Source organism: Anser cygnoides, chromosome 24 (genome assembly GCF_040182565.1).
Source record: "Anser cygnoides isolate HZ-2024a breed goose chromosome 24, Taihu_goose_T2T_genome, whole genome shotgun sequence".
In the NCBI taxonomy this organism is placed as follows: domain Eukaryota; kingdom Metazoa; phylum Chordata; class Aves; order Anseriformes; family Anatidae; genus Anser; species Anser cygnoides.
The window spans coordinates 7681894-7705032 of NC_089896.1; the positions used below are offsets into that span (position 1 = coordinate 7681894).

Sequence of the window (23139 nt, forward strand, 5' to 3'; positions counted from 1 at the left end):
TTGTTTTTTTAAGCGACAGTTAAGAAGCTTTCAGTGTCCATTTCCTTCACCTCCGCTGGCAGTGTGCTTTTGAGAGGGAGAGGAAGGAGTTTACTGTGTTTTGCAACAGCTGGGAGGGGGTCCTTGCATACATGCTTGCACTGTTCCCTTGCTCAGCAGCCAAATACCCAGATACGTCATGAAAAGGCAGCACCCTGCTTGGTAGGCTGCCTATGGTGCCCGCTGCTTTCACACCACCTCGCTGTGCAACATGGGCTGATTTAAAAAAATAAACTGGCCTTCAGCCACAGCAGTGAGTTCTTGCCAGGGTCTTAACCTCTGACACAAATCGTTAAGGTTTTAAGTATCTAAACACTTCTGTTCCCTAGGAAAAGGCTGCAGTTGAAAGGGCTGATGGCCTTTTGATACATTCAGTTTGACTTCCTCACTACCTTCCCATGGGGCACAGTCATCCAGCCCTGATGTAAGCCCCTATCAGGGCAATGCAGACCCTCAGTCTGATGTATCCTGTGCTCCCACGTGTGTTCCATGACAGGAGTTGACTTTTGGTTTGTGAAAACAAGAAGGGACATTTCTGCCTGCAGAAAGGCGGTTCGCACGCCTTGCCTGGACCCTGAGACCCCTGTTCCTGGACAAGGTTAACACACCCTGTCAGGTGGTGCCAGCGAGGCCCCCGGGGCTGTTACGCCAGGGGAAAAGGTTCCTTCCAGGGATGCCTTGACCACTCCAGGCTGCAGGGGCCGTGCAGACGAAACCGCCCTTCAGAGCCCCTCACAGCCGGTGTCCAGACACCCACCCCTACCCCTGCGAGCCCTCACAGCTCCATCACCCCCTCCCCCGCCCCTCCTTAAAGTACCCGGACGCCCCCTGCCAATCACAGCAGGGTGGGGCGCACCTCGCAGCCAACTGGGGGCCGGCTGGAGGGAAGAGGCGGGGCAAGGCTCTCGCCCAGCTCGGGCCAGACAACCGTGGTAAATAAGGGGGCGGGTCTCTCGGCCTCTTGGCGTTTGGGACAGCCAACAGGCGAGGCCGGGCTCCACCAGCTAGCCAATAACGAGCGAGGGCGGAGCGAGGCCCCGGGTTGGGGGGGGTGCTAGAGTCACGACTGGCAGGGTCCGGGCTGCTGATTGGCTGACGGCGCCTCTGCCTCCTCCTCCCGAGGACCGCTGGGTTGAGGCGGGGCGGGGCCGCCGGTCCTGTCGCAGTGAGCGGCGGCGGAGGTGGCTCGTGGGGGCGCGGGCGTGAGCGGCGTGGCGCAGGCCGGTCTCCTTGGGCAGAAAGGGAGGCGGTGTGGGGAGGAGGTGAAAAAGAATCCCCCGAGTAGCTCGATGCAGTTAGGTGCGGCCTTCCTCGGTGATGGATGGGCAGGCGAGTGGAGCTCCTCCGTTGAGAGCTGGGCACGCGCTGTCCTCAGCGTCCTCGTAATTTAACGAGCGCGTCTGAGTGCCGGCAGCAGTAAGGGGTTCTCGCTTTTGAGATGTACGGGCAGGGCTGAGAAGATTTTGTTCGCTGTAGGACTCAGAGTCGCTTGGATCTATCAAAGGGGTGAGTAAACAGGGCTGGGAATAGCAAAGCGTTTGCGATCCCATTTTGACGTCGTGCTTGGGGGCAGCGCAGTTTCTGCCCATAGAAGCAGGGAGATTTTAGGCTCCTACGTAGGTCTTTAAAACGTGTTCTGCTTTTTGGAAGTGCTAATGCTTTCTTGGTCTGGAAGTTGAGCTCCGTTTCTTCCAGCGCACCCAAGGAAGGAATGAGAGGAAGTGAGTAACAGCGAGGCAGAGATTTGGGAGAGAGTAGGAATTCGCTGGGACCCATTTTGCAAAAACAAAGTCTGTAGATTTTTTTTCTCAAGAAATTTAGCCCGAGTCGAGCTTTCCGCATGGATTATTTGCGGACCCTCTTATCTCCATTCCTGTGGGTGAAGGCAGCTTCTGAAAGCCTGGTGAGAAGAGAGAGAAATATCCTTGTCCCTGTCTGTCTCATCCTTGGCCCTGAGCACCCTGCCTGCCTTTCCCGGGATTTCCCTTGCTCCTCGTCAGAGCGCCGATCCTCCCTCCGCTTGGCCCGAGGGCTGCCCGGCCCCCGGGCCACCAGAAGAGGCCGACAGCCAGGAGCTGTGAGGGATGGTGCAGATCTGCTCGCAGACTAGAGAACTGATGGCAAGTCAGAGAGAACGAACTAGTGTGGCTGGAGGGTGGGGGAATGGCTGTGGAGGCTGCAGATCCTCCATTAAATAAACGCGCTCTTGTCATCTTCCCCGCCCCCCCCCGCTCCCGCCCCCGCAGAAATGCTGCAGCATGAACCCACCGCCTAGAGGGAAGGGATCGCACCTCCCCGGCCCCGCTCCCCGAGCCAGGCTCTAAGTCGCCGTCCGGCTCGGAGCCTGCACGGGGGACAGACGCCGGCAGCAGCCCTGCCTCTCCGCCGCGCCGGCACCAGTGGGATGCGCTCACCGCCGTCTTCATGCCAGAAGGGGGAACTCTGAATCGCCGCTCCGCGCCCTGCAAGCCCCTCGGGCGAGGCGAGGGGGCGGCTGTCCTCCCGCACCCCGGCCCGGCGCCCGCTGGCAGCCCCTGCCCGCCCTCTGGACTCAGGCCTGCGGCGGGGTCTCGCGGCACAGCCGGATCCGGAGCCGTTCACGTGTAACCCGCCGGCGGCCCCCCGTGAAGGCGTCCGCCGCAGCCGGCGGTGCGGGGGGTGGATCCCCGAGCCCTTCGCTGCAGCAGCCGGTGGCAACGCTCGCGGTGGCGCCGGTTCCCGCCCGGTGGCCGCGATCCCGTGCCCCATGGTGCTGCTGCGGAAGCTGCCGGGCATGCCGGGCTGGCCGGCGGCGCTGGGGCTGCGGCTGCCGCAGAAGTTTCTGTTCCTGCTCTTCCTTTCGGGCCTGCTCACGCTGTGCTTCGGGGCCCTCTTCCTCCTGCCCGATTCCTCTCGCTTCAAGCGCCTTTTCCTGCCCCGCCGAGCCACCGCCTCCTCCTCTACTTCTTCCTCCGCCTCCTCCTCTTCCACCCGCGACGCTGACCTGCCCCACAGCCCCCCCGCCGCCGCCGAGCCCCGCCACGCCAGCCCCGCCGCCCCCCGCCGCCTGAGGGAGAAGCTCCGCGCCGCCGGCCCGCCCGCCCACACCGCCGCGGCCTCCCGGCAGCAGGTGCACAGCGACGAGCGGCGACGCGAGCTCGACACGGGGGCGCCCCCCGCCGCCCGGGAGACGCGAGCTCCGTTCCGCTTCGACTACGAGCGCTTTCGCCGAAGTCTTCGCCACCCTGTGCGGGGCGGGCGGCCCGGCGAGGACCCTGACAACCGTGCCCGAAGGATGAAGATTAAAGAGGTGAGAACCCCCCGATTTGCCGTTGCCTCCCCTCACGATCTTCAGTCATCCCTCGTCCTCCCTTCATGGCTTTGTCTACCCCCACGTACCTGCTCTCTTAGTTTGCCTCCCCTCGCAGCCTTGTCACCCCCCCCCCCCCCCTTTGTTTTCCCCCAGCACCTCTCGGTGCCCCTCACAGCTTTGGCACCCCTCTTTCTCCTCAGTCACGCTTTGTCCTTACCTTGCAGCCCTGTTGGCCCACAAGTCACCAGTCATGGCTGCTTCATGGTGTTGTTACCCCTCACAGCCTTGCCCCCCCCCCCCACTCAATCATTCCTGTGCCTGCCTCACAGCCTCATCCCCCCCATCTGTCATCCTTCATCCATCTCTCACAGCCTTGTTCCCCAGCAGTCACCCTGTGGCCTCCACTCACAGCCTCATCTGCTCCTAATTGTGCCTCGTCACCCCTCCACTCCTCGTGCTCCCCTCATTTCCCCAGAGTTGCCCTGTTCCCATTTCTCAATCAGGCCACTTGTAACTCCTTCCCCCTCCCCCCTTTTCCCATCACCAAGGAGGATGAAATGAATCGGGGAAGGAGGGGGGACAGGACAGTACATCTCTTTCCATGGGGGTGTCCTGCAGCATCACTTCGCTCCTGCGATGTGTCAACGGGTATGTGTGTTTGCCTGCGTATGCACACCTCTGCTCTCACTGGAGGTAATGTTAGGGTAGCACAATAAGGTTTGACTAGAAATTAGAATTAAACAAAAGGAAATTTGATCCCGGATGTTACTGAGGGAAGAAAGTTGCTTGGTGGGAAGTGGTTGTGGTTGTGCAAAAGGCTTCTTCCCTGGGTACAAACATGAACCTGGTTGCTTTGCAGCATTTGAACACATGAGAGCTGGTAGGAGGTGATGAAACAGTGCTTGTCTGTGGGCATGGACAGATGGGATGTGCACACATGGTCATGGGAGAGAAGGCCTGAGGCTGACTGTAAGTTGTTTTGTCACATAGTCCAGGTGGAGTTGGCTCAGGGCTTGTTACCTGCAAGCAGTGGCCTGAAGATTGCTCTCATTTAGACCCCAACAAGCCTGGGTAGCATTGGCAGCAGGGTTACATGGATGTAATGGAGGGGAGAATTTGGCCTGGTGCCTACAGTTTGTGTATAAAAGCCTAGCAGCCATACAAACATTGCAGTGTAATCTGTGACCTAGATAACTGAGGTTTATAGATTCTGCGTAGTATTAGAATGTGTTTGTCATATCTCTTGCTATGATGAATAAAAATCTTGTAGTGAATTTTGATCCTGTAAGAGATGACAACGAGTAAGATATGCAGATTTAATTAAGCAAAATATTAATTTCCTGATTTTCTTCTGTCACAGAGGTGTAGGCTATTCAGCAGAGATGCTGACCCATGTTAAATAGAGAAGGAAGTACAAGAATATCGAGGGCTTTCATCTACAGTAACCTGGGTTTTAAAAACATTTAAAAAAAAATCTCCTCCTGATTGTATCTTGTTGGTCATTGAAACAAAGGCAGCAGCACTGATAAAATTCCTAATTCTCTGCCAGGCAACCATACACAACACACTCAGGGTGCTGAGTTTCTGTGTGATCCCACATGTGATTGAACTATCCTTTTATTCTGCCTTTCAGCTTCAGGGGAGTCATAATATTCCAGTACCTGGCCCTCTCACGTGCTTGGAGCTATGGGAATGTGTGCTTGAATAAACTGTAGATTATGATAGTGTGACGTACTCATGAATAACCCAGTTTCCACTCTATACAAACAAATCAAATTGGAAATCAAATTTATGAAAGCTAGTGGAATTCATTCCTTCATTTGTTTATTTTATCACTTTGTTTACTTTATCACATAAATACTTTTTATGTGATGTGGGAGACATGTGTTATGTAAGGTGTGTAGGTAATGTGTGCTGTAGCAGCGAGTATCTCTTCTCTCCTTCTTCCAGAGCTGTAGGCCCTGTAACTTGCTGGAATGTGTTCTGAACTGTCACAATACTTCAGGTTTTCTTTTTCCTCGCTTTAGCTGTTCTTACAGGTCAGCAGATTTGTAATGGGCAGGATCGATATGGATGGAATTTGTTGATTACCATCTGCCTGCCAGAGCCTAGTCGAAAGCTAGGAGAAAGGCTGATGCCAAACACAGAGACTTGGAACTTTGTTTTCTGATAGGACCCTTCAATCTGAGCAGGAGTCTGAGCTATCTCCTCTTTTCCACCCAACCTCTAAGCTTTTTGAAGCCAAAGAAGAGGGGATGACAATAGTATCTGGGCTGCTATCTGTGTGCCCTTTAATATGGCACTGCAAGGTCTTTATCTTTTAAGCAGGAAAAAAAAAATGTTGTCCAGAGTGTAAAACTCCTCACTGTGGTGTCATCTTCTTTACTTTTATTTGGGAAAGCTCTGAGCAGCACTAGGGGCACCAGAGTTGTTTACAGATTAAGGAGTCCCACCAGGGAGTATATCTGCTATGCTGACTCTGTGCTTTGAATGCTGTGTTTCCTACTGGTGCAGAGTTGAACAGAAGTGGATTAGCAAATTTAGATTATATGTATGTCTGTTAGAAGTAAGTACTGCAATGAGCTGGGCTGACGAAGTGCAGGCAAATATACTCCTTTGCACTGGTGGGTAACTTATCAGAGTGGCAGGCTTCTTAGGTTCAGTTTGTCTTTTTAAAGACAAGTCCAGAGTCAATAAGCAGTTCTTTTCCTGAGAAGAAAAAAGAAAACACCTGTATTTCATAGGCTGTTTTTGCAAAAGGTCGTTGGTCACCTGAAGAATTGCCTAGGATATGCAGCTGTGTGTTATTGTGAGCAGCCAAATACAGTAGGCACTCAAACCTTTTGAAGAAATTTCCAATAATATCAAATATCCATCTCCCCATGTTAAAGGTTGGGAAATTCTAAAAGGTCTTGGATTTATCTCTTAAACTGACTTCTGAAAAATGTATTAGTTCTGTAATTGATTAGTCATGCATGGCTTCACAGGGAATAGTGTTTGGCACATGTGGAAAAAAACAGCTAATGACTGATGTTCAAAAACAACAACAAAAAATGTATTTGTAGTCAGAAAGTGACTGCAAAGATGCCACAGTGGGAGTCCATATTTATTCTCTTTCAACAATTTCCAGGTCAAATTGGCTCAGTGAAAAGTCAGAACGATTTTCCTTCCAACTGCTGCTACTGCAAGCTTAGCCTCAGATCTGGGAAAATCAAACTCTGTGGTTTCTGCCTTTTGCATCATAACAAGTAATAAAGATTTTGCTGTTGGAGCTGAGCTGATGGTTTTGTTGACGACGGATGAAGCAGAACAGAGTACTTCTTGCAGTCCCGCTCCTGCGTGTCTCATAGGTAGGGAAGCGGTGGGGAGAGAGAACAGCATTCCTATGAAGTATTTTTATACCAACCCTGCAGATACCATCTAGTGCTTAAGAACAACCACTGCAAGCAGCTAGACCTGCAAGTGTCCATCAATGAAGTGAAATAAGCGGGCTTTCTTCCAGTCATGAACATCAGAGAAAACACATGAATGCTGAAATAGACTTGATGGTTCTTTTACTCTTCAGATATAAAAGGCAAGTTTCCTTGCCTGATGTCAGAGAATACCTAATAGTTTAACTTGACAGTGTCCTTTATCCCTTTTGAATAAGGGAATATGTCAAATTCCACGAGTTTTTCAGTCCTTTGCTGGAATTGTACTCTTGGGTTTGAACCATACATTCATTTCTTTCATGATTAGTAATACTGAAGTGTATTTATTTTACACTGCAGTTATTTTCATCCTAGCTTTTCTTTTTGTCTCACCTTGCTGTCTGCTGTCCTCTTGTAAGACAGCTCTAAAGATGTATTTGCTTTTGACAATCAGAACCCAGGGGAAGGAAGGCCATCAGAGTCCATGCAGTTATCCTGCATCATTCTACAGATCAGCAGGCACCTATTAAGGTAGTCTTCTAAACAGAAATATGTTGATGGTTTGTCACCAAAAGGTAACTGACAAGAAACAGAAATGTTAGCAGGACTTGAACTCTTGTGGGAAGTTATTTGGTGTTGGTTGCTGAGTTTGATTTGTGTGATTTTGACAGTCCTGACTAGTGATCCCTTCTGCAATGAAAAAGAGCGTGCTGCTGGGGCAGGGCTGGGGAAGTCTTGCATTTTATCTGTCTGAATCTCTGCCACAGACCTGACTCCTGGTGGGAAATGTGTCCCTGTCAGATGCTGATTCAGTCTTGCACACTTCTGTGGAGGCAACCTATAGATATTCTTAGGGGATTTTGCACAGACGCGTAAACACTGAGAACTAGATTAAAAAACAATTCTCAGTTTGTGTTACAAATTGGCCTGATGGTATGATGCTGTGTGTCATGTTATCAGGCATCCTGTCTGAGCTGTCTCTTTTCCGAAAGCAGCAGTAAAATCCCCAAAAGTTTCCCTGTTCTGTGCATCTTCTTGTTTTTGCATTTGTTCCAAGTGCCTTTCCTTTCTGTAATCTGGGGGTGAACAACGCTACAAGCAAATCATCAGTCAGTGCTTTCAGTGCATGTGTAACACCACCCGGTTCCAGATGGAAGAGTACCTCCTCATGCCTGTCTATCTGAGTGAGGTGCTTGGAAAGCATCTAATCCATTGTAGTGGTCAAATGTAAATCCAGTGACTTCTGACAGACTTACTTTTGACAATGGGAATAAAGAAAACTCTTCTGAGTAAAGTACTTATTATAATGGAATAGCATGCAGTATATCTGACAGGTTTGAGATCATCAGTCAGACCATAATTATTTTTCTGGGGTAGAACTGTCTTTGCAATAAGAGTTTCTCTGCAGTTTGAAGCACTGACTGACTCCCAGCTTGCTGGAATTTTCACTTGTTCCAGGCTCGTTCTCATTCATTTATTTACTGACTCAATGAAAAAGGGCATTATACTGTAAATTCCACAAACGGTGCATACAACGTATCTTTTGCTTCACTAGTCTCTGGTGGCTTCATGCAAATAAAACTTAGACCTAACCTGTCCAAACTTTGTTTCAGCTGTAGGATATGCAGTTAATTGACTAAAAATATTTGTTCTGTTGTCAGAATGTATGGTGAATTCTTTTCTGATTTTTTCATACTTACAGATATTGTTCAAAGAATACTGCCTTCATTCTATAGTAATAATAAAGGAGATAATAATTCTTCCCGTGTTTTTAAGTTCTTCTTTCCTGAAGCTTCTTCTCTCCAATTTTTAATCTTTCCTATGTCTTTACTTCTTCATGCACTATTCACTTATGTTTGCTGGCACAACATCTTCACTTTTGTCTGCATCATAGAAGCTATAGTTAGATTTGTTTTTAGACACTTTTTAGACACTTTTTTATAGAAGCGTGGAGGAAATAAGCTGATGGTACTGGAGTGACCAAATAACACAAATAACTTCTATTTCTATTAGACAAAAGCTTTGATTCTAGGAAGTGGAGAAGATGAGACTGAAGCTTTTCTCCTCTACTCAGCCACCGTGTGCTTTGGTCTATACTTGGAATTTGTTCTCAGAAACATTGCCATCCTCTTACAATCTAGCATCTCATTAAGAAACTGTAACTGCAAAATCAGCTGCTTTTGCTGACGTGTTTCCAGATTTAGATGCAGCTGGATCTAGCTGGGTCTTAATGCCTGAGATAGTCCTGTCAACTGATTTTTTTTATTTATTTTTTCCCCTCTTGACACAGTTAAATCTAGTTGCATTAAGAATTTAATTAGGAGTTAGTATAATTGCGTTTTTCTATTCTTCCTCCCATTCAGCTTTCCTGGCAGGGGCAGTGAATCAGGAAGACTCAAGTTCTATTTCTGTCCTTATCACTAACCACTAATGACTTTGGGCTGCTAAGTGCTGTCTTTTCTTGTTCCTCCAGTGCAGATGTGCCTGCTAGTCTTGCCTTTTTCCTGATTGTGGCAGGGAGGGAATGCTTGCCTCTGTAGATTAGAGCTGAATAACCGATCTTTACTTTGGCCCCTCTTTCTGGGAACAGCAAGCGGAAGGTGAAACTTCTTTTTTTTTTTTTTTTTCCTTTTTTCTCCTTTTTAAATGCAGGATACCGAAAGGTGCCTTGTGGCTATGTGATGAAAGATAATTTCTTCTAATTTCAAGAAGAATTCTTCCATTGCTTCCAGTGATGGAGATCAGTTTTCTAAGCAATGGACTGCTGTGTCTTTGACAATTTTGCAAGAGAGAGTGGGCTGTGATAGTAAACAATGCCATGAAAACCATCCATGCAAATTTGAAAACAACCTGCCAAGGCTTTGCCAGGCCTACTACCTGATTGAGTTACTCTGTTGTATTTACTTCTAGATAAAGCGACACGTAGCAAATAATTTACAGTATCTATCTATCAGCTAACACTAAATAATCAGCAGATGTATTTACAGTCAATAGGTTGACAAGGTCTTGAATTTTATTTTAGAAGCTGTTGCAAAGAGCTGGAGCATATGGGTGGAGTTGTGTATTCAGTCTGGTTCTTTGGGTATAGAAACATGAGCTTTTACCTTGTGTTTAAGGAAAAACTGGATAAAAGAGTGGCAAAAGCAGTGGTCGGAGAGCTGAGGCTTTCCTGAACTTTGAGCTTTGTTTCAGAGGATATATTTGTAGAAATTTGCTTTTGAGGAGGCAGGACTTAGTTGTTTTTTGTTTTGTTGTTTTAAGGAAGAGCAGCGTGAGTGTGCATGTGTGTTAGAACTGCTGCCTTGCAGTCCTCAGGGAAAGTTTAACGTGCTGAGCATAGGTGGGACGGTTCATGTGTCCCAGAAGGAATTGTTTGAGTTGGAACAGGTTTCTCAGAAATTGCACAGCCCATCTGCAGGCTGTCTCTTAGGAAAACACTTTTGAGTTTTGATAGGAAGATGCCAAAATGCCATGGATCTCCCCTTCCTTCCTTATGAAGGCATTCTGTGAATAGAAAGAAAGCTTCTGTGCAGTGCTTGAAGACCATTTTCTTTGCTTGCTCACCACAGTATTAAGTGCATTGTGTACCTCTGTGGTGTTGCTTTGCCAAAGTTGTATGTGTAACTGCTGTGAGGTGGGCAGATGAGATGGTAGGTGGTTTTGGACTTTGAGTTTCATTATCAGAATCATAATGAAATGTGAAAACTCAGAAATTAACATCCCTGTGTTTAGGTATGTGTCAGCTTTGGCCTTACATTTTTATCCCATTTTAATTACTATTCTGAAATACCAGTGCTCCTCACAAAGGTCAGTAATCTAGAGATTGAGGCATGTTTCCAAAATTCCCACATGGTTTGCACAGCCCAGGGCAAAAGTGGATTCTCAGTGTGTCTAATACTGTGGTACTTCTGAAATGTGCCAGTCCCAAGTTTTGCACCAGGAGCGTTGGGTTTGAAACGCCTTAGCAAAGTGCTCAATGCAGTCCCAGTCATCAGTGTTCCGTGCAGATTAAGCTTTTATAATTAATGGGCCATTGATTGTCAGTTTTAGCAGTGACTGGGAAAATATCATCCCTTCCCAGAACCGAAGTTCAGAAAACTTTTTGTTCCATTAAGTGCATTAATTCAAATTTTCTTTTTGCAGATGATGAAATTTGCTTGGGATAACTACAAACAATATGCATTTGGAAAAAATGAGCTGCGACCACTGACTAAGAATGGCCACATTGGTAACATGTTTGGTGAGTTCTGAATCAATTTCAGTGTAAACTCACTGCATTTTTAAGGTCATGCCTGCTATTGTGTTAATTCCTTTCTATGCAGTGCAGTGAGGGTATCTGCAACAGCTTTGATCTATCTTCTTTCCACTTTTATGAAGTGATACGTGCAGCACAGCTCCTAGGAGTTATCTACCCATATCTTATTGCTGGGAATCTCGTTCCTACAGGCATCTTTGAATGTCCAGACTGTATCACTTCTGTGTACAGATCTAGCATCAAACATGTCTAGGAACAATGCTAAGACCACGCATTGTCTTTATTAAAACATTAAGTCAGTCCCAACCTGACAATGCTGCTGTTTGTTTAAGCTTATACATGTCAGGACCAAACTGAGCATTTTCTCTCACATTGCTCCACTGTTGAGCAGGATGTAAATTCCGTGAAATGTTGAACGAGTGAACGAATATTAAAGTTTCTTTTATACTATGTGGTTACTTGCTTGCGTAATTTTACTCTTTAACAGATTACCTTTTTTAAGTGTGAGCCACTTAGATAATTTCAATGGTATTCCAAAACGTCAACACGTATTGCATCAAAATGAGCAGAGGAATATAAATTGTCTTTCTCTTCATTTGCATTCAAAATATTTCCCTTCTCTGCTTACTCTGCACTAGTCTTGCCTTCCCTGCACAGGTTGTGCCACAGTGAGAAGGTGCAGAATATGGAGGAAGGCAAGCAGAATCTGCTTTAGCAGCCCTTTCCCACCCCTCTGTGGAGAAAGTTTGCTATACAGGGTTCTTTTGGCTTCTTTCCCCCGGACTGTTTTGCAGAGATTTTCCTAGATTCCCTCATCCAGAGTAGACTGGAATAGAGTTTTTTAGTGAGCAAATTATCTGTGAACTTTATTTCCTTGGGGTAAAGGGATTTGACTACTATAGTAGGAAGAAACATTCCCGTTCCTGTTTTTGCACTCTCTGGGTGTCCTAGCCCTTCTCTTAATCAGTTTGTATGACATGCAGCCTCCTGTGGAAGCCTCATTAGCTTTGGGGAACCTGAGATGTGTGAGAGAGTGGGTGTTTGAAGGTGGAAATAGCATCATATATCCTCTAGGATGGCCATAATCTTAAGGAGCAGCAGCCCTGTTTGGCCTCTGAATTGCAAGTGCAGCTAGCCCTGATGGAGATGGCAGAGGACAGACTGGCATGCAGTTTAACCACAGCACTGGGAGAAACCTTAGGGTTCTGCTTGTGGCACCACTATCAAATCCTTTAATTGCCATGGATAAGGCACTTGTCTCTTTAGTTCCTGCAGAAGTATCAGAAGAGTTAACTGTTTGCAGTATCTGTAAGTTGCATGGAAGTTGCATTAACAATTGTTGGGGTCTGGAGGAAGCAGTTTGGGAAGCATGCATTGTAATAGCACAGGCTGCATATGACAAGCCACTGCTCTTACCCGTTCTCACTTTCGTCGGGAGCAATGATTTGGGTTTGTTCTTCTTTTGCCTTCTTCTCTGCCCACCCCAGGAATACCGATTTCTTACTTAAGAATCTGCATTAACTTCAGCACATAGTTAAGCGTTTTGCAACTTTTCCATTCTGGCAAGCTTGTTAGAATTCCTCAAGGAGCATGCCTGTAAACAGACAAAAATGCTGAAAGCTTTTAAATGCATTTATCATGATAAAACAGTTGGCAGAACTTAGGCTTGTTTGTAGCATGTCTGTGAGCACTCTTAAGGAAAATGGTTTGGAGCACAAGAATTTGCAGACAATTGCGGAAGAGAAACTACATGGTACATTTCAGCTTCTTAATAGGCTTTTCCTCTTTCCTTGATACTGCGACTATGGCAGATCACAAATTCAACTCAAGTCAACAATGTTGTAATGTTGAAAAAGAAACAAATCTCACCTCTGGATGGGTAACTAGCATGTGTTTTACACATGCTCCCATTCTCCACACTGGCAGAGACTCAGCTAGGACACAGAGTCCACTTCAAGAAACATTTGGCTCATCTGGAGAGTTTGGAGGGGAGCAACTGAGGAGAAGGCCATAGAATGTGACCTACAATTAAGCTGGAAAGGTCTGGGGTTGCTAACCCTTGAGCAGATAAAAATGAAGAGAACTTGGCAACAGTTTTCAAAGACACAGAGATACTGCAATGTATAAGACGACAAACCATTCTCCATATCCATGGGGAGCGACCAAGAAGTCACAGCTTAGCATTCTTCAGGAGAGCAGGGTCAGACACCAGCACAAGCTTTAAAACTGTAAAGCACTGAAGTAGAATACCTGTAGTGACTTTCCAACTTTGGATACCTTATGGGTGGCTTAAGGGTAGAAGTAAATGACCTCTCACTGTTTGTTTTTCATTCTGTGATTACTCACTAAGATGAATGAGAACTGCAGGTCCCCAAAAAGTCTCGCAAAGATGCCCCTTGGAGATGCACCAAAGTGATGCTGAGGAAAAGAAGTGATGCATAAAATGCTTTTTGATGGTTTGACTCCCTGCAAACCTCCCAAAGCTACCTTAGTGACAGAGCACATCACAGTTACAATTTTGGATGTACACAAAAATCAGGAAATTAAAAATGCTAGTTCCCGTAGCAACCAGGATGCAGCCTGCCAAGAGAGAAGGAATGTTCTAGCCTAGTCAAAAGGTGTTAATTTTAATGCCTGAAGGCAACTTCCACCTCCAGATGATTGAAGAGGGCCTCAGTGAAGTCAGTGAAAGCTCTCTACTCTCATTTACAGAGAAAAGCCTGATCCTTACTTTCTTCATTCCTGAATTATCTGCTCTTGCTTGCAGAACACAGCACAGATTTGAGTTTGGAAATCAAGATGCAAGACTTGGCTGCTGTGAAGACCATCACCGAGAAGACTGTGATCTTGGACCACTCTGCATTGCAGTGTTCACATAATTTGTACTTTTCCATCCTCCAGCTCTTTGAAGAAATTGTATTCCTATATAATCGTGTGTTCAAATAAAAGCACTGTGGCTAGAATTAGACCTCACTCAGGTGTTCTTAACTGCATGTTTGTTTCAGAGCAAGGATATTCTGAGCATGTTGAAATAAGTATGGAAACAACCTTTGCCTTTAGAACTTTCTCTTGAAACACCGTCACTTTCCTGCACTGATCTTTTTCTCATTTTTCTTTTGGGAGCTGCATATAAGGTGTAAGGGTACAGTAGATTTTTTTGAGAATAAAACATCACAAGAAGGAGGAACAATTTCAATAAGTCCAAAAAATCCTCCCAGTTTTTCACACTGAAGCCTCAAGCAAAAGCTAAGGGATTTTCTTGAACTTCCAAAAAATTCCAAAAAGATACAAGAACAATCCTGAGAGGCTAAATAAGAATATTTTTTAAAATTATAAAGAGAAAAAAAATATATAATAAAATTTTAAAAAAATGCTTACCACAATACTCTGAACACAGATCCACCTTTGAAAACAGTGAAAAATCTGAAAGTTGATGCCCTATGGGATGACGTAACAACTACTGATTAAGAGAGGTAAGAGACTTCTTTTGTCCCAAAAGGCAGCACCAATGAAAAAGATGATAATGTCAGAAACAAATACCGGGCAAAATTATAGGAAATGAATTTCTGCAGCAGGAGCCATTTGAAGTTTAAACTCCAGAAGGTAAATAAAAAATTGTCAAAATCTAACTGTAATCCAGATGAATATCCAATGAGATACATAACAAAAGTGGCAAGAAACTTCAGCAATAGCACAAGAAAAAATATGATAAAGCAGTTAAGTTCTAAATGTGAAATCTAACACATCAAAGCCAGTTCTGAACTTGTCTAATCTCTTCAGAAGTTTCAAGAATGGAACAGAAGTGAATTAAAACAAAGAACATAAGTGGGTTTTCTACTGCACAGTTTATAGCTACTCATCTCCTCTGAATAAATGAGGAAAACTAAATACAGGAGGATAAAGATAAGAAAGTCAGGAGTCTCAAGACACTTCCAACATATTTAACAAATAACTGAAAATGCATCTTTGAGGTATTTTTAACTTGCTCTGCACCCTAATATAGTTTCTAGTAGCGCATGTGTGCAGGTGGGTTTGTGTCTGCAGCAGAAATTACATAAAGCATCTGACTGCAAATTGTGGCTAGAAGACAAATTGCCCTCAGCATTTCTGAAAGACACATTCTTTCCAAAGCAGAGGTATCTGTGTAGTCAGGGGCTTCAAGTTTGGTATTGAACTCTGAATATTCCTTCTTATAATCTAGTCAGCACAGAGTGGTGCCATTAAGATACTTGGAGTGGATACTAGATGTTAGTTCTAGCCAGCTGGATGTGCCAAACCTCCAGACAACCTTTGCTGTGAAGTTGCCACCAATGTCTCCATAGTCCAGAGAAGAATCAGTTGGCTGCCTCTTAACCACACGCGCAATAACTCTGAAGATTAGACAATTATTTCAGCATAATTAGTGTCTGGAGTGAGGCACAAACAACATATATAAAGGGGGCATTAAAAAAAATGCCTAAAGACAAGCTCACTGTATTTTTTTTTTAATACATCCCCCTGGAGAGTGAAAAAGGAAAACCAAAAATCCAGTCACAGCCTAGATCATTCCCCTGTCTACACGGTAGCAGGGCTGCTCACGCATGTCTTGCTTCCCCTCCACAATGATGTAATGTTCTGTTCCTCAGCATCCTGAAAAGAGGTTCTGTAGAATGCTCTCTAATCGTAACTCAACAGGATTTTTTTTTCTTCTAGTGTTTTCATGTGCTACTTTAGTGGCTGTTTTTCCTAATTTTTTATTCCCTTCTCTTCCATTTTGCTGTGAGCAGTAGTTCTAACAAATTCCAAGACACTCTCCTACTTTTAGGTCTCATTAAACTCAAAACTCTGCTCAGGGTCAGTGGAAAGTTCATGAAATTCGCAAGGGAGCAGGGGATGATTAATGGTTTTACACTGAGATGATGTGAATTTTGCTCGGTTTCCTGCTAAAGACAGGCCTAGACCAAATCCTCGCTGTCGGGTCTTTGCAGCTGTCCTCGTACCTAAAGAGCTGCACAGAGGCTGCAGATGCAAACATACAGACACTGGAAGGTGTGTGCCTGTGCTTTGTGTCTTAGGCCAAGACTGTTCCCCACTGAATTTTCTGAGTTTGTTCTTTTATTTTCTAAGATGTAAGTCTCAGCCGAAGGGAGACAAATCTGTTTGGTTCAAATCAAACATTTTCTAGAATTGCTCACACAATGAAGCTGATCTGGTCTAGCTCAGCCCGAGAATAAGGGCTTTAATAGCAAAGGTGTTTGAAGAAGCCCACAGGACACCATATGTGACATTAACATTTTTTTTTTTCCAATTTAAACTTTTCAAATGAGCTTTTCAAGCTTACAAGGCACCACTGTAGTAAGTTTAAATCTCTCTGTGTGAGGTTTAGGATTCAGTGGAACCCTGATGTTTGAGCTAATGTTTGACACAGCAATTTGAAGGAAGCCACCATTCTTTGCATGACCCAAGTAGAAAGCAGAGCAGGAATGGGTCTCTTGCAGTAGTAATGACAACCTTGGTGTCTAGAAAGAGGGATATTAGGCAGGTGGAAGGCGGGGGAGGGGGGGAAGTAGCAGGGATAAATGTCAGCTCTAATACGGATTATGCAACCAATCTCCAACATCTTTGATAACAGTAGGATATCTTGATTCACTAATTCATACTGACAAGAGTCAAGTTCGTTGCTACACATTTCAGTGACAGCAAAAGCCGATGTAAAGCTAAAATGCCCTTGCTCTGAAAATAATATTCAACTGGGTAACATTACACATTAAAAAAAAAGATGCCAGAGAGTAACAGTGTTCCAGCAACATCTTCATTACAGTATATTTTTCTCTTTTAAAAGCCCATGGAGACAACTGCATAATGTAATGTGCAATAGGCAGCAGAAATAGTTCAGCACACAAATTCAGAGAGCAATTATTACTATTATTATCATTATTTTAACCACACAAAAAGACTCCAGGGTTTTGTAATTTTGTGATCATAGGGAAACAGACTCAGGCAGAACAGAAAATTTGCACCAAGTGATTGCACAATTGGAGGTTACCATTTCTCTTCGGGTGGCCAGAATGCTGTTAAATTAGTATTTTCATCCAATTACCTTTCCCATGTTAAATATTCATACATCACTGCCTGTTGCTTCTAATTGAGGTGGGCACATTTCCTGACTGCTTGATAGTTTCTTAGCTAAATCACTGATGATGAAGGAAGCAGCCGTTTGGAAAATGTTTGGCTTGATAGGCAAGACTGGGTGGTTGAAGGGACTAACTCTGAGACAGAAAGCCTTCCGTGTCCAATTGAGCCCAGCACCTGAGGTGGCAGTCAAAGAGCTCTCTAGCTGCTGTTAGAAGTTCCCATGAAAGGAACTTGTTATTATAAATCCGTCTCCAAGCAGTATCGATGAGAAAAAGAACCAGAAAAAAAACAAGACAGGAGCACTCAGAGACGCATGCTTTTCCAACTTGTGTTTTATCAAGACACTGATTTTAATCAAAGCCAGTTCAATCTTTTGAAGCCTTCACTACCAGCAAAATGAGAAGGGATCTCAGTGTTTTCAGTTCTTGTTTTGCCCTGTGTCACTTGTTCTCTAAGAGGTGAAGATAAATAGCTAGTAACAATTGGAGTGTTTTGTGTGAGCGGTTAACAAGTTCATCATGTTTTGTAGAAACTGCTTCCTAATTTTTATTCCAAACAAGATTTCAGCACTAATTTTTGTTTTGACAAATGTGTTTTGACAAAAACAGTGGGAGACAAGACCTTTCATTTTTGATCTAGGTTTGCATTGCACTGATCTAAATTCCTTCACCTTTTACTCTTGCCTTTCAGTTGTAAACTTGTTGTGGTGGTTTTACTCAGCTGGGCAGCTGAGGCCATTTCCCCTTGTCTTACCACTTGGTGCTTGGGAGAAGAGCCCGATCCCCACCTTGCTAAATGGCACAAAGAAGAATTTTATTCAAGAATTTTATTTTATTTAATGTTTAAAAGCCGGTGAAGATACTTGTCTCATGCTGCTCGGGAATCCTTGCTCCTTTTCCAGTATTGCAAAGTCAGTGCATCTAGGCAGATGTTACATTTAGCATTATTCCCATGCATTTAGACAGCAAAGCTGGTGAGAGTTGAGAGAGACTACCTTGTTGTGTGCAATGTATGTTTGGCTTTTGCAGCAGGGCGGCAGTACTTTAGATCATACACATACAAGCTATCATGCTTACTGGATCCTCAGACACAAAGTAGACGTGGGAGTTAGGCAAAACCATTAGTAAAAGGCATTTCTCCATCCTGATGAGCAGGACTATTAAAGACCCCAATCTTAGCTGCTAATTTGCTGAAGCATCGGTTTTACAGCTTTTGTAACAACTCTTAAGGGACAGGCAGCCTTGCAGCTGGGAGTTCTTCAAGTTGCTTATCTGGCCTGTGATGCTCTAGGTTGGCTATTTTGGGAAGAGGGGAGTGAGTGAAGGTGACACTCTCTTTCCCTCCCATCACAGCTGCTCCACTTTGTCTAGAAAATTAAACTGTTGCTGAGCTATGGAGGCTGAATATGTAGTCAGGCTAGGACACTTGTTTAACTTTTGAGAGAAGTGGGTGCTTCTATGTAGTAAGTCTGGTAGCAAAAGGTCTTGAACAGGTAGATCCCCAGCCCATAAGTACCTCACCCCAAGGATGTTTGTCGTTGGTTTTCATATTCAGGTTTCCTAGAGCCTGAGTAGCTTTCCACAAGTATATATACATATATATATATATATGTATATATATATATTTTGTCAGTAGGTGCTCTTTGACCCCCAAAATTGCAACTGAAAAGTGATGTCCATTAGGTAGGAGAGCTGTTTGGATTTGGTAGGAATGGAGCTGGAAAAGCCAGGAGAGAGGGCTTGGTTCACCTGTGTGAGCTCGTATAGAGAGCATGCAAGGGTGCTCTGTGCAATTCTGGAGAGAGATCCTGAACTGTAAGCTGCTGTACCAACTGTCCCTTCTCCTTGGGCCTGCTATTCTCCATCCTTCTTAATAAAAACTCTCTGATATAGGATGAAAGTCAATAAATCATGCTTTGTTACCGTTGAGCCACTCTGTTGCCTAACGCTTGTCTCTTTTGTTGGTGAGTCACTGACAACTTATTCGAGCAGCTTGATGGACCCCCCAGGCCCTGTTCCCACTGGAAGGAGTGTGATGGGGCTTACTTTGGATAGCAGCTAGATTGGCTGAAAAGATGACATGTGGCTCAGGCTCCATGGCCCAGAAGGCTGATAGATTGGCTCAGTTACAGGCAGCACTTAGCAGTTTGAACTGACAGAGGAGCAGCAGAGCAAGGGAAGATGAACCATTTTCTGAGCACAGTGAAAACCTCAATCTATTTTCTGGTGCCAAGGGAACACATTGAAAATATCCTGGATGCTCTTGCAAGTGTTCTGCACTCTCTTTGGTTTTCATTTTTCTTTTTTTTACAGTCTAGTTCTGTCCCCCTCCTTTTCCCTCCCCGCTTCTGTCCTTTTCTTCAGTCCCTCAGTCATATAGTTGCTGAAACTGTAGAGAAATCTACAAAGTGCTGTGCATTTCAGCTTGCTGTTGTCTGTCTGTAGGGTGCAGAAGATGGAGACAGAGGTTCTTTCAAGCTGGAGGTTTTTGACCTTGGCTGCAAGAAGCCACATGAAAAGTTGCGGCTTTCTCTGAAGTGACTGTCTTCTGTTCTGGATAGCTTCCACAGAGACTGAAGGAGAGAGAAAGCAGGGATAATATAATGGTCTGCTGATAAAAGAGGGTTCTTTGGTGTAAAATCTTTGTCTTTTGTTCGATGGGTCATCTTGCCTCTTAAAAAATGTAATCCTGTCCACTGGTCCTTTATAATGGACCTCTGCTTTTATAATAGCACCTCTGCTATGCTGTATAAGCAATGCATGGACCAGTGTCCTATCCCAGTATGACCAGTGGCAGTCCCTTGGTTTGTAAATGTGAGCAGTTGCAAAGCGTTGGCTGCATTTGAATTTCATGTGTTGAATTAGTGGCGTATGAAAGCTTCACTAAGTCAGATGTAAACCCTTATTACTCTACTCATGGTCACATGTGCAGTTTCATTGTGTATCTGATGCTGGTATGTTTTATTGGCCTGTTTCTGCGTAAATTGGTGGGTTTGATTTGCTGGTAATGGGTAGCTAAAAGGAGGTCGACAGATGCAGCAGCAGTTGTGATTGTTACCACAGTTATACTTAGTTGCAGCTTGGTGCTTTGCAGTTCTTTTCAAGCCTTAATTAGCCTTTACGTGTTTGGCAGGTGGTAGGCTAGATATTCTCCACCTTTGACCAGCCCTTGTGTCCTCCCTTTAAACCATACACTGAGAAGGAGGTTGTTGCTTTTTTTCATCTACACACTGGTTTGCTGGGACCCTGTAGGGGAGGACGTGCAAATGTGTGTAACTTGTACATGTGCCAAGGGACCCATCTGATACTTACAGGTTCCCTACTTGCCTCAGTTGGAGCTTTTTACCCTTTACAGTCCTCATTCAGCATGTGATGGGGACCACACATCTGTTGCTTCTTGGCCATAGTTCATAGGCTCATTTTTAATCAATACAAATCTCTTTGTTGGGGTCAGAGGAGCCTCAGACTGCAGTGCCCACCCTTCTCGGCTGCCCTGTGCGCAGCCGTGTGTTCCACGATGGCTGTCCCTCGGCTGTGGGGAGGAACCTGGCGTTGAGTCAGTGCTGCAGTGGCATGGCAGACTTTTGTACGTGTTCGTTTCTTTGGTTGTTGAGGTTGATATATGACTTCCAGAATATTTCCCTTCTGGTCCAGTGAACACACGTTAAACCTCATAGTGAGTCTTTTGGAAATGTGCTTTGTCTTGTAAACTCTTACTGTAAGTGGCTTTAACAAACACCCAAGCTATAAGACATCAGAAACGAGTCAGGGATAGAAGGGGAACAGAGGATCATGAGATGTTCCGTGCAGCTGATTTAACTCAGACTAGAATGAGCCACTGTGGGCTTTATCTGTGGTTTTTGGAGACAGAACTTACATCAATTCCAATGAAGGCCCCACTAAGATAGTGGCGCTTGAAAGTTCTTGTTCCTTCAGATGGACATTAAAGCACATTCCCACAGAGGCTGTGGGTGTTTCAGTGTGTGTACAATGCATTCTCCTCTCTGTGGCGCGCTCCATTCAGCACCTTTCACAAGCATTATGTTAATTAATGTAACATTTGTTAGTGATTTCTGTGGCAGCACTCACAAGTGAGTAGAGGGATGATAGTTGCCCTGTGTGGGTGGAAATAGGAACAGAGCAGCCTTGTTGTCTACACGGATGTCTCCATTCTTCTAATGCACAAAAGAGCAAATACACTCATGGCTTAGGATAGGGTGGTACAGGGCCTCCTTCAGCGTGAGGGGCCAAGGAAATGAGCTTTTGTATTGCTGCCATGAGCTGTTGCTTCTGGCGTGCTGCATTCCCTCACAGATGAAACCCCTGGCAGAGGCCCTGCTGCTTGCTCTCACAACAGCTGCCGTGAAGTCCATCAGTTAAAAATGCCATGGTCCCTAGACAAGCATCACTGCGTTCTGCCTGAGGTCCCAGTTTTTCTCCCTGGTTCCAGCAGAGGGTTCCTTTTCCCAACCAGAATGGTCATGCACTCTTATGGGGCAGTATAGGAGCTGGAGAGGATCTCAGAGCAGCGTCCAGTAGACACACCATCGATTCTGGCCATCAGCTAAGAAGTGACCTTGCCTCTTGCAAGCAAAGTGTAGCTCCACTCCAAGCCAGTTTTGCAGCAGGATCAGTGGAGGAAATTTGTTAGCACACAGGGTCTTAGATTTGTGGAAACAGGAAAAAACTCAGGCGCGGAGTCGTTCAGACACTTTCAGAAGGTTTTTGTTTGAGGATTTCAATGAGGCTGAAACCAGTAATTTAGAGAGGGAAGTGTCAGCAAGAGTCAAAAGTGACAGAGTGGGTTTTGATTCCTTTTCCTGTTGAAGCTGCTTTCCCTTTGATAATATCCATCGCGTTATAATGCATAGACCTGGAAGGGTGTTTGTTTTTAACATCTCTCAAAATAATCGGCATGTCAAGCAAATATCACTATCTTTATAAATGGCTGTGTTCTAGTAAACATGCTGGGATGTGTATAGCACCATCTTTCGACAGCTGAGTGTAATCGTCGCCATTGGAGGTTGTGTCATGAGCTCTGTCATGATCCAGTGAAACAAAGTCCAAGCAGAAACCTGAAAGGGATGAAGATTCTTTTGTAGCAAAGAATAACCAGTGTGTACAGGAGGGTCCGGGTCTTTTTCTAAGGCTGAGAGAGCTGGGGATGTTCAGCCTAGAGAAGAGAACTCTCCGGGGAGACCTCATTGCAACCTTTCAATACTTAAAGGAGTCTTTTAAAAAAGATGGAGAAAGACTCTTTACTCGGGTAGATAATGATATGACAAGGGGGAATGGTCTTAAACTAAATGAGGATAGATTTAGACTAGACATTAGGAGGAAATTCTTCACTATAAGGGTAGTGAGGCACTGGAACAGGTTGCCCAGAGAAGCTGTGGATGCCCCATCCCTGGAGGTGTTCAGGGCCAGGCTGGATGGGGCCTTGGCCAACCTGAGCTAGTGGGTGGCGTCCCTGCCCATGGCTAGGGGGTTGGAGTTAGATGATCGTCAAGGTTCCTTCCAAACCAAGCCATTCTATGATTCTGTGATTCTTAGATGTCCTCTCTGTGCTGGCATGTGACAGGGACACAGCAGCAAAGTCCTGATGCCTGGTTTGCTCTCTGCGTGGCTGTGGAGGGGAGGGAGGTTCCTTTGTATCTTCTTATGAGACAGCTGAAGGTGACACCATAGCTCTTGCTATTGCTATAGACATTAGCTGCAGGAAAAAAAAAAAAAGTCAGGCATGCAATTGTTTCAAAGCTGGTACAGAAGAAAGGAAACAGTGACAAGGAAACAGTGACAAAACCGATGTACAAAACAACCTACAGTTCTTCAGATAAAGAGTGTTTAGGGGACCGTTTAATTTTGAAATGATACAAAGACAAGCCAGCAGGGAAGCACAGTTTGCCCCCACTTTGTCAAATACAGTGGAGGAAAGCTAAGCAACTCTGAGCTATATGCCTTAATGAAGATTCAAGCATGTTCCTAATCCTCTGGTGCGTTTCATGTATTTAAAGGCCTGACTTGCTAAAA

At 45.0% G+C, this 23139-nt stretch overlaps 1 protein-coding gene across 2 annotated transcripts in view; it reads left to right on the top strand.

Moving 5' to 3' along the window:
- The first annotated feature begins 1165 nt into the window (after positions 1 to 1165).
- Positions 1166 to 23139, top strand: part of MAN1C1 (mannosidase alpha class 1C member 1) — a 44969-nt gene continuing 22995 nt past the window's right edge. Inside the window, exons 1-3 of one of the 2 annotated variants that reach the window (XM_066982646.1) lie at positions 1166 to 1545; positions 2286 to 3328; positions 10885 to 10981. In XM_066982646.1, coding sequence (XP_066838747.1) covers positions 2786 to 3328; positions 10885 to 10981 — 640 coding nt within the window. In that variant the 5' untranslated portion in view covers positions 1166 to 1545; positions 2286 to 2785. The other variant, XM_066982647.1, reaches the window with a different exon arrangement.